The sequence below is a fragment of the Trachymyrmex septentrionalis genome, unplaced genomic scaffold (assembly GCF_001594115.1).
Source record: "Trachymyrmex septentrionalis isolate Tsep2-gDNA-1 unplaced genomic scaffold, Tsep1.0 scaffold50, whole genome shotgun sequence".
In the NCBI taxonomy this organism is placed as follows: domain Eukaryota; kingdom Metazoa; phylum Arthropoda; class Insecta; order Hymenoptera; family Formicidae; genus Trachymyrmex; species Trachymyrmex septentrionalis.
In genome coordinates, this window is record NW_017305673.1 from 680,647 (window position 1) to 693,626 (window position 12,980).

Below are 12,980 nucleotides of genomic sequence, written 5' to 3' on the forward strand. Positions count from 1 at the left end.
TTCATGATGTAATGCGAGTTAACTTGCATCATCGGTCGGCTGAACTTGATCGATTAATCGAATCTCGTTCAAATTCAAACCTCGATTGTTCCTTCGATTCGATTTTTTCAAATGTACGAATTCGAAGAAATTCTGACTGTCTAATGTCCATTTCTATCTTATATTCAATGGGTGCGTTTAGAGAGACGTTATTCGCTCTATTTAGTGCTATAAGCTGTTCGCGGAGCTACAAATAACGCTAACAAACACAATCTTGACGTCATTGATGGTATGTCTGTTACATCACAACTGCGTGATGTAACATACTACCGTGATGCTATCAACGCTAAAATGCGTTCCACTTAACGCTCACAACGCCCGTGGAATCATTTCACCCTTGTCGTTTATCAAATGTTAAACAAGGACAAACGATGCTTGCAAGCGTTAAGTGGAACGCAGCTTTATAATTCCTCCCGCGGTAGTGTATTGGTAACGTTAGCGTTTGCAAGCTCTGTGAACAGCACTGTGTTATTGCACGCGATCGAATGTTGTTTCAAGAACCGTTACAGATTATAAACTTCCCCTGCACCGTCTATAAGTTCTCTATATACTCAAAAATTCAGATCGCATTGTTCACTGCAAGTACCGTCCTCTACAGCACAAAGTTGCACAAAAGTTGCAGCAATATTGCATGCTGCAGCAATATTGCAGAGATTTCGCAACGATATTACTGCAAATTCTGTGCTGAATGGGGTAGGATATACGTAACGTAAATTTTAAATTTTCTCGCAGTGAATATAACAAAATGCAATTTCAATTGCAATATCTATAATGGCTTACCGCTAAGCAAAAATCGCCATTAACAAGGTATCTCCAACCTTTTACACATTTATGATGAAATCAAATACGCAAATTATAAACTCGACAGACACTTTGAAAAATTAAAGATGATACTTACAGCAAGAATACGTTTATTCCGACCTGGCAGCATCATAGAGATTGCAATTGAGATTGCATTCTGTCTTCTGTTATTCACTACGAAAAAATTTAAAATTTATGTTACGTATACCCAACGCGAAACTCTAAAAATTTAAATTAATAGAGAAAATAGTTTGGTGGGTAGTTTGAAAACAGAATCCTCTACATTAACTTCGAATGTTAAACGCTATCAACGCCACGCTAGGATCGTTCATGAAGATTGCTAACACTATCACGTTATTGGCTCCATGAATAGCGTTGGTAGCGTTTACGTTTATGGCACAAATAGTAGGGAGTTTTTGCAGTAATGTGAATCCAGATACGGTGAACGCTGAAGTCATGTTATCCTTTTTTTAATTAGTTGTTAAGAAGAAGATAACCTGACCTTAGCGTTCATTGTTATTGCAAAAACTTCCTCTTGTTCTCCCAGAACGCACCTAATATAACTTTAAATCTCAGTTTAATTTACTTTTTATCTTTATCTAATTCTAAGAATTAAAAAAGTACATAAAATAATAAATTAAACTGAAAATAAATTAGATGATTTACATTGATAGAAGTGGGCATAAATCGTCTGATTAACTTATCAGGTAATATTTTATTAACATTAAATTCATTAATTTCTTTATTATTTAACACGTGGGGAGAGAAATTCGATTGTGAATTACGCAGCTCGAAATCTTGCCATAAGCAATTTTGATGATCTGAGTTAATTAATGATTAATTTAGCAATTAATTAGCGATTAATTGTTAATCAAGTAATATGTACTATTTTGTTAACGTGAGTAGAATAATTAAACTTTTATTATTTAATACATAAAAAAAGAGATGAATTATCGAGTTTAATGAATTATATAATTTAAATTTTTATGAGTATATTTTGCAAATATTTTTTAACAAATATCTTTTTTAACATCAAACTAATCACATAAAAAAAGTTCAAGATTGAATAAAAATATATATTTAATATTAATTAAATACTATAATATATTAAAATATACTAAAATTAATTATATAATTTTGGTTAAATTTTTGTCGTACAGATTTGTCTATATAATTTTAGTTTTATAAACTTTTATCTTTCTCTCTCTCTAAATGTAATAAAAACGTTAACCCCAGAAATACAGACCTGTATGTAAATGGTGTGCGCGGACGGGACTGATTTATTTCTTTTTTAACCAAAAATTATCGTGTTGCTTGTATAATAGAAAGGGGGACCTAAGTTCTAACATTTACTAACAGTTCTAGTATGCCGTTTCAAACAGGTTTTAGATAACGCGCAACAGAATTTTCGTAATGCGGCTTTTAGCCTCTTGCTATCTGTACGCTAGTTAAACATTGCGATATTCATAGGTTCGCAATTGGTCGCTACCATTTGTAATCACTCGAATGATTATAAAAAACCGGCATTTTGCCTATTATTCCTTGAGTGCGGAAAAACCCAACGATGTCAACGTCTTTTCGCTGTATTCTGTACAAAAATTTTGTCCATTGCGAATGTTAGAAGTGAGATCCCTTTTTTTGAATCCCTAATTAAAATCCAATTGGATTTCTTAAAAAATTTTTGGATTCTAGCTGGAAAAATTCATGAAGGCTCAGATCTGGATATACGTGTATTTAAAAACTTTTATGTGAAAAACAGTGTTTGTAAGATCAATTGTATTTCGTATTTTGTATTTCATAAGAGTATGGTATAATGTAAAAGTATTTTGTATTTTGAATTTTAAATTGACAATCAATTTCATTATTTGAATTACAAAATACAAAAACTTTCGATTTTAAACACAAAATACGTGATACTTTCATGTGCTAAAATACAAAATACAAAATATATTTGTACTACAAATGTGTTTTAAATAAAACTATTTCAAATACAAGCTCAGCCTTGTGAAGATTGAGAAATAGAATATTTTGTAAACCCATAAACAGAAAGTTCAGATAAATCCCGGGAAAAAAATGATATATATATCATATTTTATATATAATTATACATAATTGTATATAAAATATGTCAATTTTTATATAATTATATATAATTATATATGAAACATTTTTTCCCAGGATCCCATTCTCTACAACATTTTTCTAAAGTTCTTTTTGATTTTATATTAGTGAGTTATTTGAAGTACTTTGCACACATCTACATTTCACAAGTAACTTCTTGCAAATATTTAAAGAATGTAATCATTTAAAATATCTCAAGCATTTTGTTTAAGTTTCTTTTCTTAAATTAAATGAATGTTTTAAGTGTATCATAATGGTGAGTATAATATCGAAACGGGTGACAAAAATGTCGTCCTTGGTTATTTAATTGCTGTCATACATCGAGGTTCTTCGATGACAAATGTTTGTCTGGCAAGATTTGCATGTGAATGACTTCGTGTCGGGATATTAATCCCGCCGTTCTATGTGCTAATAATGCCGTTCTCCTATTATGCAGACGTATACTTGACGCATCAAGTGGCAATGACCATTTAAACGGAATCTGAGCTACCTCATTTCCGTAAAATCATCTCGCCCTTCTAAAATTGTTTATTTCTTATTCCTTCATACATGCAAATAAAATATAGATATCCCGAGACACCAATCAAGATTTATTCTCTAAAATTATTTCAACTTAATATCTAAAATTTTTATTAAAAAACATAGAACATATTTTACAGATGAATCTTTAGTATCCATAAGTTGATGCCTTTTGGAACCAAACACAGGATGTCGATGCGTAATAAGGTTTATTAATTCTAATGTCTTATATATACGTTTCGATCTAGCTTCGGATCCTTTTCAATGCACATTGAACGAACTCATCGAGTTTCCTAACGCACCAAATGTAATCCACAAATGTAATCCATATCTCATTGTTAACATAATTAGAAAAAAATAAGTATTGACAAGAAATAATAATCTTATACATTAAAGTCGTGAACAACTACTAATTTGAAAAACTTACATGATATTTGTTAAGCTTATAAAATATACGTGTCATCTGTACGGACGTTACGATACATTTAACAAAGCTAAAGTACAAATCACGAGTATTAAAGCATAAATAACAGAGATATTGAAGAGAGGAAAAACTCAGCTATTTTCAAATAAAAGGTCATATGCTTCGTTTAATGAATCCGTGTCTGATACTTTAATATATTAAATTATTATTTCTTGTCAACACTTATTTTTTTCTAGTTTGTTCAATGTAGTATTGAGGATCCGAAGTTGGATCGAAACATACGTATAAGACATTAGAACTTATGGATTAAAGATTCATCTGTAATGAACCTATTTACAACTAATATTTAATTCATATTATATTTTACAGAATTTGCTTAATGCTTAAATCGACGCTTAATTAAATACTTTTGAATTGATTGATTACTAAGTAAGTATATTAAAATTGAAATAATTGCAATTCTCGCGCATCAGTGAGAAAATATTTCCTCTCAATATCTCCTAAATTAGAATATTAACTTCTCTGGATTATAACATCAGTAACGATTGATCCATATGTCATCGAGATTGCGAAAGTATTAAGAATTCGACCTCCTCTAAAATAACCGCCATGTCGGGAGGATTAATGATTCATAACAGCGGCCTCGAGGTCTTGGTGTCGCACCTTCGAGGTATCAGAGAGATACCAGGCGTAAATCTGAGCTCGCCATCACCCAAAGTCCACGGTTATCAACGGATGGCCCCGATCATTTCCGGAGTCACTTCCTACAGCGAGTACATCCGTGCGGGTGGGGCACAGATTTTTTTTTCCATGTGGCGTATATAAAAACGAGAACGACCCGAGTGGTTACGTATCATTCGCGCTCGTTGTCGCGTGACTGTAAAGGTATCTAAAGGTACCTAGACTTCGTATTCCGTGATACTTCTTACTTGATCCGATTGAATGTCGATCATGCCGTGTGGACTATTAGCTACCCTCTTGTGGACGCTTCTCGTCGTGACGTCGCAGACGTTTGCGTGGCCGAGCTTTCGTCGTCGGGACATTTTCGACAACGCCGTGGACGGTTCTGGTGGATTGATCGTTCATCTGCAGAGTTTTGGCAGTTTACTCTACAGATACCCGAGCAATGAAACTGGATCGAAGGTAGCACAGTGGCGCGAGGATATGGAAGTAAACCCGGAGGAGTTGGGCGAGTACGTGGAAGGAGACATCCTGTTTCCGTCGAACATTGGAAGAAACGGTCTTGCAGCGATCTCCGCCCGGTGGCCCAACGGCATCATTCCCTTCATAATTAGCCCTTATTTCAGTGAGTAACTTCTCGAGAATCAGACACCCTGTGCACGACAGTTTCCTTTGCTTATTTTTTAGAAATTGCGCGTTTTGCATTATCTTATGTCAAAGTCATAACATACTTATTATTATAAGTATAACTAAGTTATTTTATTATTTCGTTTGATAATGTCGAGTACGAGTGTTAATTGAGCATTCAGATAATTCCCAGTGAACGCTAACTAACGCCAGTTAATCCTTAGAATACATAATTGTAATCATTCGTGTCTTGTATAACATTTCTTTTCTTCGATTAAAGCTAAGAGTATCGAGTAACTAATTATATACAATTTTTTGAAATACACAATCTTCCAAATATTTTCTAAAGATGTTAAAGCATATGTGAGGATCACTTAATAATTTTCGTATATTTGTTAAAGTCATGAAAATTAATCCCGAACATGAATGACCTATCATGTATAGTTTAAGGACTGGAAAATCATTATGTGTACTAGTTCATTATATTGCATTATATTAAATCGGAAATTATAATTAACATAACTTATGTTAATTATGATTTCCCACTCAACAATACTTATAACATAACACACAATTACAGTTATATAAAAAAATGTAATAATTAACGGTTTCCAAGAAACATTAAGTTTAAGAGAAAGTCAAAATGATTTATTTTGATCATTACTTTTTGATGACTCATTTAAAGTCAAAATGATGAGATCAAATGATTTTTTTTTTGTTACAAAATTTGACTGTTTATTGACGTTCAAGAATCAAAATAAAGTCATTTTTATTTTTTGTGATTCTTAAGAGTTAAATTGGTGTTTGCTGGATTGCGTATTTAAACATCTTTCTGAGCAATTCTTGAAAGCTCTCTTCTTCATCACTTAAGACCGTTATATTTTTGCCCTTTCATTTGTATCACAGACGCACAGCAGCAGAAAGTTATATACGACGCAATGGACGACTATCACAAGTACACGTGCATCAGATTTAAGCCGTACACGGGAGAGGAAAGTGATTACGTCAGAATCACAGCCGGTAACACCGGATGCTGGAGCAGCGTGGGTAGGATCGGTGGCCGGCAGGACATAAACCTTCAGGTTCCCGGTTGCCTGACGCAGAAGGGCACGGTGATACACGAGCTGATGCACACCGTTGGCTTTTTGCACGAGCACAGCAGATACGAGCGGGACGATTACGTGGATATTTTGTGGGACAATATCTTGAACGGTGTGTACTCGTACTCCCACTCACAAACAATAAAATTATCTAAAAGAAAATACAATCATGAAATTTAACGCTCTCTTGACACTTTACTTTTTCGCGTCGCTTTGGTTTTTTATATCTTATCTATTATTTTTTAAAGCTAAAGAATCTTGAAAAATTGATCATTTCTAATGAAGACTGAACCGAAAACCGTTTTGTCTATTTATATAATATTAATATTAATAGTATTTAATATTATTCAGTAATAACTGATATAATAATTTAAATAACGCGCTGTTTATTTGGTATTGGTTTTTTACTTGTATGATTTGTGAAATGTCTTCTATCGTTCTCTATGGTAAGGTGACGTTTAAACGTCAGCAAGATGTCATTAAAACGTTACTTTATTGCTTGGGTTACAGCGCATAAGAATTGCCTTATTACTAATGTCTTCAATATTAAATATGAACGATTCTTTATATCGTAAAATTTTAAATTGACTTTTTATACGCAACACGTTGCGACAGCAAAATGCTATTATTGGTTAAAAATTGTTCGTGAGGTGACGCACTTTCAATCAGTTCTCAAAAATTTGAATCTCATGACATTTTGCTGTGTAGCAATGTGCTACGCATGAAAAGTCAACTTTACAGTCATCGGTCTAATAACCGGCCGAGGTTATCTCTTTTGCATAAAATTTTATTTTTGAAATTCTGTTCTTATCACGTGCGTTATGCATGTAGGTCACACGCACAATTTTAATAAGGCTCCCCCGGAGATTACCCATGCCTTTGGAGTCGGTTATGATTATGATAGCGTGATGCACTATTCATCGATAGCGTTCTCCAAAAACTATCAATTAAAAACTATCGTACCCAAGGTAGGCAATTCCTATAAACATTATCATATGTGTTGTCTGTGCTTTATCACTAATTAGATTACATGAATAGTTTGATTGCTGGATGGAGCTTATGCAGACAAGAGTTATTGAATTTGCCAGTATAATAAAAAAAAAGAACATTTTGCGAATTATGAAAAGTATGTTGTATTGTATTATATATCATATATATATCTATATGCTTGTATGTGTCCGTAGAGACAACTGAACGGAATATTGGATATTATTGGCGGAATATTCCAAGGAAATAGCGAGATAAAACTCGGTCAGAGGCAAGGCTTCAGCAAGAAGGACATTCTGAAAATCAGGAGGATGTACAGATGCGGCAAACGTACTGGCATAATCAACTACGATGACTATCAGTACTGATGAACGAATATTGATGGTTTAGCAACGTTTTCGCACGTGTTAATACAAATAAAAAAAAAAAGAAATGTTTGATTAGAGAATTAATTACTTAATAAGAATCTTTCCGTAAAAAAAGAGCATCTAGTCTTATGTGCAAACAATATGATTATTTTTTTTACAGACGAACAATTAGTATATGTAAACAATTAATATAAACAGTATTATTATATGCTAATATAATTATTAATCATATATCTTAATATCATGAATGTGTACTTATCTTATAAGTTACAATATACAAATGCATCACCCTTTCTGAATTTTTTCATCCTGCTTTAATTAAATATTAAATGTTAATTAAATATTAATGGAATATTAAAATTTATGAGCAATAATAAAGAAAACATTCTGAACATTATCGATTGATAAAGAAAACATTACGTAATTCGTATTGATAAAATATATTCAAATAGATGAGCTATATCGCGATAAAATATAATATTTATTATTGATATATTATTTTAAACGTATTTTATTTCTTGCTAAATTAATTTTTCTAGAAGTATAGATAAATATGGCAATCGAATGATATATTTCTTTATCTGTAATTCAAATATTTATTAATAGTTATACGAGGGTTGTTTGAAAAATTTTGAGCCTCAACATGAAAATAACATTATTCGTCAAAATCATTCTGGTACTACAATCGTACATTAAATTAATATAAAGGCTATGCGAGTCAGTATGCAATTATCAATGCGCAAATTAAATTAAAATTATTTTATTACAAAAAAGCTTGATCATACATAAATAAATTTCGAAATATACATTTCGATGCAATTTTGAACCATCAGCGTGAACCTCTCATGACAATATTAAGAACTAAATTATTATAATTTAATTTGTTATTTTATTTATATAAAGGCTTTTAGCTTTTATACTAATTTATTTTAAATTTGAGGAGTCCATATATTAATATTTTTTAATTGTTACAATCGTACATGTTTTGCAACATACTTGTGGAAATTGTAGCCATTATGAACGGTCAATTATTGTTTGAGAGTCATTTGTGCCAGTCGATGTCAGTAGGTGCTTTCCATTTGATGACACAAGTATCATTCTATCTTTATTATTCTCTGAATGTCAAGAAGGATAGAACGACGCTTGTGTCGACTCGGATTGATTTATGTCATCAAATAAAAAGCATCCAGTGTCTTCGTTTGATGAAAATCTGTGTCCTCCGAGTCTTTAAGCCTAGGAAACAGGAAAAAATCGTTGAGAATCAGATCTGATGAATACGGTGGGTAGTTAATTAATTTGAACCACAATTTGTAAATTTTTATTATGACGATTGTCGATATTTGATTTTTTCAACAATTGAGCGTCCAAAATGGCTACAATTTTCACAGGTATCTTGCAAAACATGTACGATTGTAGTAGCAGAAGGGTTTTTGATAATATAGATGAATATGGCAGTCATTCAATTGTCATATTTATCTTTCTATAAAAATAAATTTAGCAAGAAATTTGCTGAGATAATATCAAAGATAATTATATCATGAAGATATCGTTTTCGGAGAAAAGATAATGTCAATGTCGTGTCCGACTTTTTGAACGTTTCAGATAATACAAACATAATTAGACGCAAACTTATTTTATTCATCTGTTCAAATTTACCAAATTGTTTAAGATATTATAATAAAAAGATATTAAAAATTTACATTTATTTTACCGTACATATAATAAACTCTTCGTTTTTACGTTAAAAACTGTTGTTGTACTTTCTGTTTACTATACAAATTTTTTATAATATTATAATATTATAATTAAAGAGGTTCTCGCGTTTGATGAAATATAAGACAAATCTATAATCTATAAGTCTATGTAATACAAATGTTAATAATATCAATAATATCTAGAAAAAATTTTATTGACTCTTACCATACCATTTTAAAGATGTTTAATTCTAAATGTATAGAATTTTACATTACAAGTTAAAGGTGTAATCTTAATCTAGTAGTTATTCTCTTTTAAATAAAGATATTTGTGCATAAGGCAGCAATTTAACAATCGTTATAATTGTAAAGTAAACACTTAAATTTGTTCCCGTAAAGTTTTATTTAAATTGACCGTACAGTTTACAAGAAATTAATATTTTTCAATGAAGAAAGCTAGAATATATGTCAAATGGACGATGCGTATACATCAAATGTGCATCTTACAACTTTTATTTTATCTTTTTTTTTGAAAATATTTAGTAACATATAAAATTAACAATTATGTATAATGGCATAAGATATTGTTAATAATCTTTTTATTTTAATTATTTTATGTATTATTATGATTAAACTGTCTATTAACTAGGAAGTAGTGCGAAAATCTCCTTAATCATAATTTGATAAAAATGTAACTGTAAATTACACTCATCATAAATATCAAACACTTACAGATATTATTTTGACAAAGATCTATCTACAAAAATCAAAATCGAACAAAATGTATAGTTCTAAACACGATAAGATCGTTTAATTGAACACTCATGTTAATCAAAGAAAGACTGATCGTAATCATCAGTAAGTTTGTGAATGGCATCTTTAGATATTTATTGGCCACCTAATATTAGATAGGAGGTACAGAAAATTTTTGAGATAAATAAAAAGGGGAACGATATAAAACTCTATTACCGCATTCGCTTTCGTCGTCACTATATATTAAATCAGTAACTTACTGATTTAACATTGATCATGTCGGGTCTATCGTCAGCATGGACGCTTGTCGTTCTTACAACATTTGTGTCGGCGGTTCCAATCTCTAACGTAGAAGATACCTTACAAATGGCCCTGACAATTCCGGACAATGAAACGGGAGTTAAAGTATCACAATGGGCCGTAAATATGAACATAAATCCTGAAGAATTGGGCAACTATTTGGAAGGAGACATCATGATCGCAAAAAGCTTCACACGAAACGGTGCGAAAGATGAAAGTCTTCGTTGGTCTAATGGCGTTATTCCTTACGTAATCATGGGTAACTTCGGTAAGTATTTTGAAATTCAGCCATCCTAATTAATCAATTTGTTTATTCATCAATTCAATTATTTCACAATGTGTTGTAAGTAATTATACGGGAGAGATCCAATTTAACAAGTATTAATCTTTTATCAAATCGTTTATCAATAAATAAAATATAAAATAAAGAGTGCATTTGTAGTTCCATATTACTAGATTATATATTATATAATATGCAGTCTTTTATGCATACAATATTTTATAAGAACATAAGTGTTGTACAAGAATATTATATTTATTTTTTATTTCAATGTACAATAAAAAAATGTATATATTATAATATTTTTTAGGATAAGATAAAAAAAATCTCTTTTTACATTTGATGTTAATTTAGCTTATATGTTACATTTCAAAATATCCAAGATTAAAGCATGTTGGAGACATTAATTTATTTTCAGAATGTCTATCAATTATCCCATTCTTAGCAATATATTAAAATAAAATAAGATAAAGATACATTTATCATTATTAAATTATTTTATGATATTGCCAGTGGCAAAATATAAATAAAAATTTAAATGTAAACAAAAATAGTCATCTGGAAATGATATACGTTTTTATCATGTTTAAAATTATTTTATTATTTACGTTGATAAATTTTGTATCGCAGATTACGATCAGTTGAATCTTATACATGAAGCAATAAAGGAGTATGAGAAGTATACATGTATCCAGCTTAAACCAAGAACAGACGAAGAGGATTATGTCAAATTTGTTAGTTATAATACTGGATGCTGGAGCTACGTTGGCAAGATTGGCGGTGAACAATCAATAAACTTACAAACTCCTGGTTGTGTAACGAAAAAGGGTACTGTAATACATGAGATCATGCACGCTACTGGCTTTTGGCACGAGCATACTAGAGATGACCGAGATAATTACGTGACTATCAACTGGGATAATATTGAAGAATGTGCGTATATTCGTAATTTAAAAATAAGAGATTTAAAATAAGAGATAACTTTCTTGAATGAATATTTCAAAAATTACATGCAAATGTCTTGCATTGTCATTTATTAATATTAACTAATTTTATAGTATTATATCAAAATAATGTATGCCATTTTTTCAGCCGGAAAAATTTTTTTTTGTATCTATTTGCAGATTGATTCATAAAAATTTCTAGAAATTTTCTATTCCTTCCTTTACGACTTAAGAATTATTAATTACTTAACAATAAAATAATAAACGACTATTTGTATAAATATAACAATTTATTCTAAATGCTGTAATAATTAAATGAAAATATTCTGCACAGCTACATTATAAACTATTTACTTTATTTTGTGTATCTAGCAAACACGGGTAATTTCGTCAAACTTTCCTCAAATATCCAAAATTATGGTATTCCTTATGATTACGGTAGCGTGATGCATTATTCAGCGTACGCATTTTCCAAAAACCCTATTATAAGAACTATCATTCCCAAAGTAAGTGATAATTACTTTTTATAAATAAATCTCTATAGAATTTATTGTCAGTTACATTATTAAACAGAAATAAATTCGAGATATTGATTTGCTAATTTAATATAGAAAAAACTTATACATACTTGTATATTATACGTTACATCAAATTATGTGTATCTGTTGTGCGTTTATCTGTTAAAACAATCTTTGTAGTGACATTAATGATTCTATTATTGAAATTTTCAGAATCCGTCAGCAAAAATCGGTCAGCGAGACGGACTTAGCAAGTCAGACTATCAGAGAATTAACAAAATGTATAACTGCAATGTGTGTATAGTATAACTGCAAGTAAAATAAAGGTTTAATCGACTGTTCTATTCAGAGATCCATACTGATGAATGGATTACGATTGCTGTCATGATAACGTGAATAAATAAGTGTGAATGAATAAGTATAATAAATAAGTACAAAAATTAAAACTGCGTTTTGTCTTTATTTGCGATTTTCTCCAAAACGTAGCAAAAACGAGCATATCTTTAAAAGACCTTCTTTCTAGTTTATTGATCCTCTACACACTCCCAAAGTTTTCACATTTAAATTTGGGATACACTGTATATGAACATATTATGATTGATTTACTAATTCTTTTTTCTATGCACGTTTTTATTGTGTATATGAGGTGCGGATAATACACATTGTTATTCATATTCATTTATTTTTGCAATTTTATATATTATCATATAACTTAATTTTTATCAATCATTTTATATAAAAAAAATTATATTTATTGATTAAAGATACATATAAATATTTTATTTATTTTTAATTATGTTTTTAATTATGGTTAAATATTACAT

General features: G+C 30.4%; 2 protein-coding genes across 2 annotated transcripts; both read left to right on the plus strand.

Annotated features, from left to right (window-relative positions):
- The first annotated feature begins 4,772 nt into the window (after window positions 1–4,772).
- LOC108751599 (zinc metalloproteinase nas-4-like) lies at window positions 4,773–7,823 on the plus strand. Its single transcript, XM_018491856.1, has 4 exons — window positions 4,773–5,210; window positions 6,119–6,424; window positions 7,144–7,280; window positions 7,497–7,823. The coding sequence occupies exons 1-4, from the start codon at window positions 4,847–4,849 to the stop codon at window positions 7,665–7,667; spliced, it is 978 nt and encodes a 325-aa protein (XP_018347358.1). The 5' UTR covers window positions 4,773–4,846; the 3' UTR covers window positions 7,668–7,823.
- A 1,021-nt stretch (window positions 7,824–8,844) lies between these two features.
- Window positions 8,845–12,168, plus strand: LOC108751600 (astacin-like). The gene is made up of 4 exons (XM_018491857.1): window positions 8,845–8,946; window positions 10,096–10,682; window positions 11,325–11,627; window positions 12,011–12,168. The coding sequence occupies exons 2-4, from the start codon at window positions 10,391–10,393 to the stop codon at window positions 12,166–12,168; spliced, it is 753 nt and encodes a 250-aa protein (XP_018347359.1). The 5' UTR covers window positions 8,845–8,946; window positions 10,096–10,390.
- Window positions 12,169–12,980: the final 812 nt, after the last annotated feature.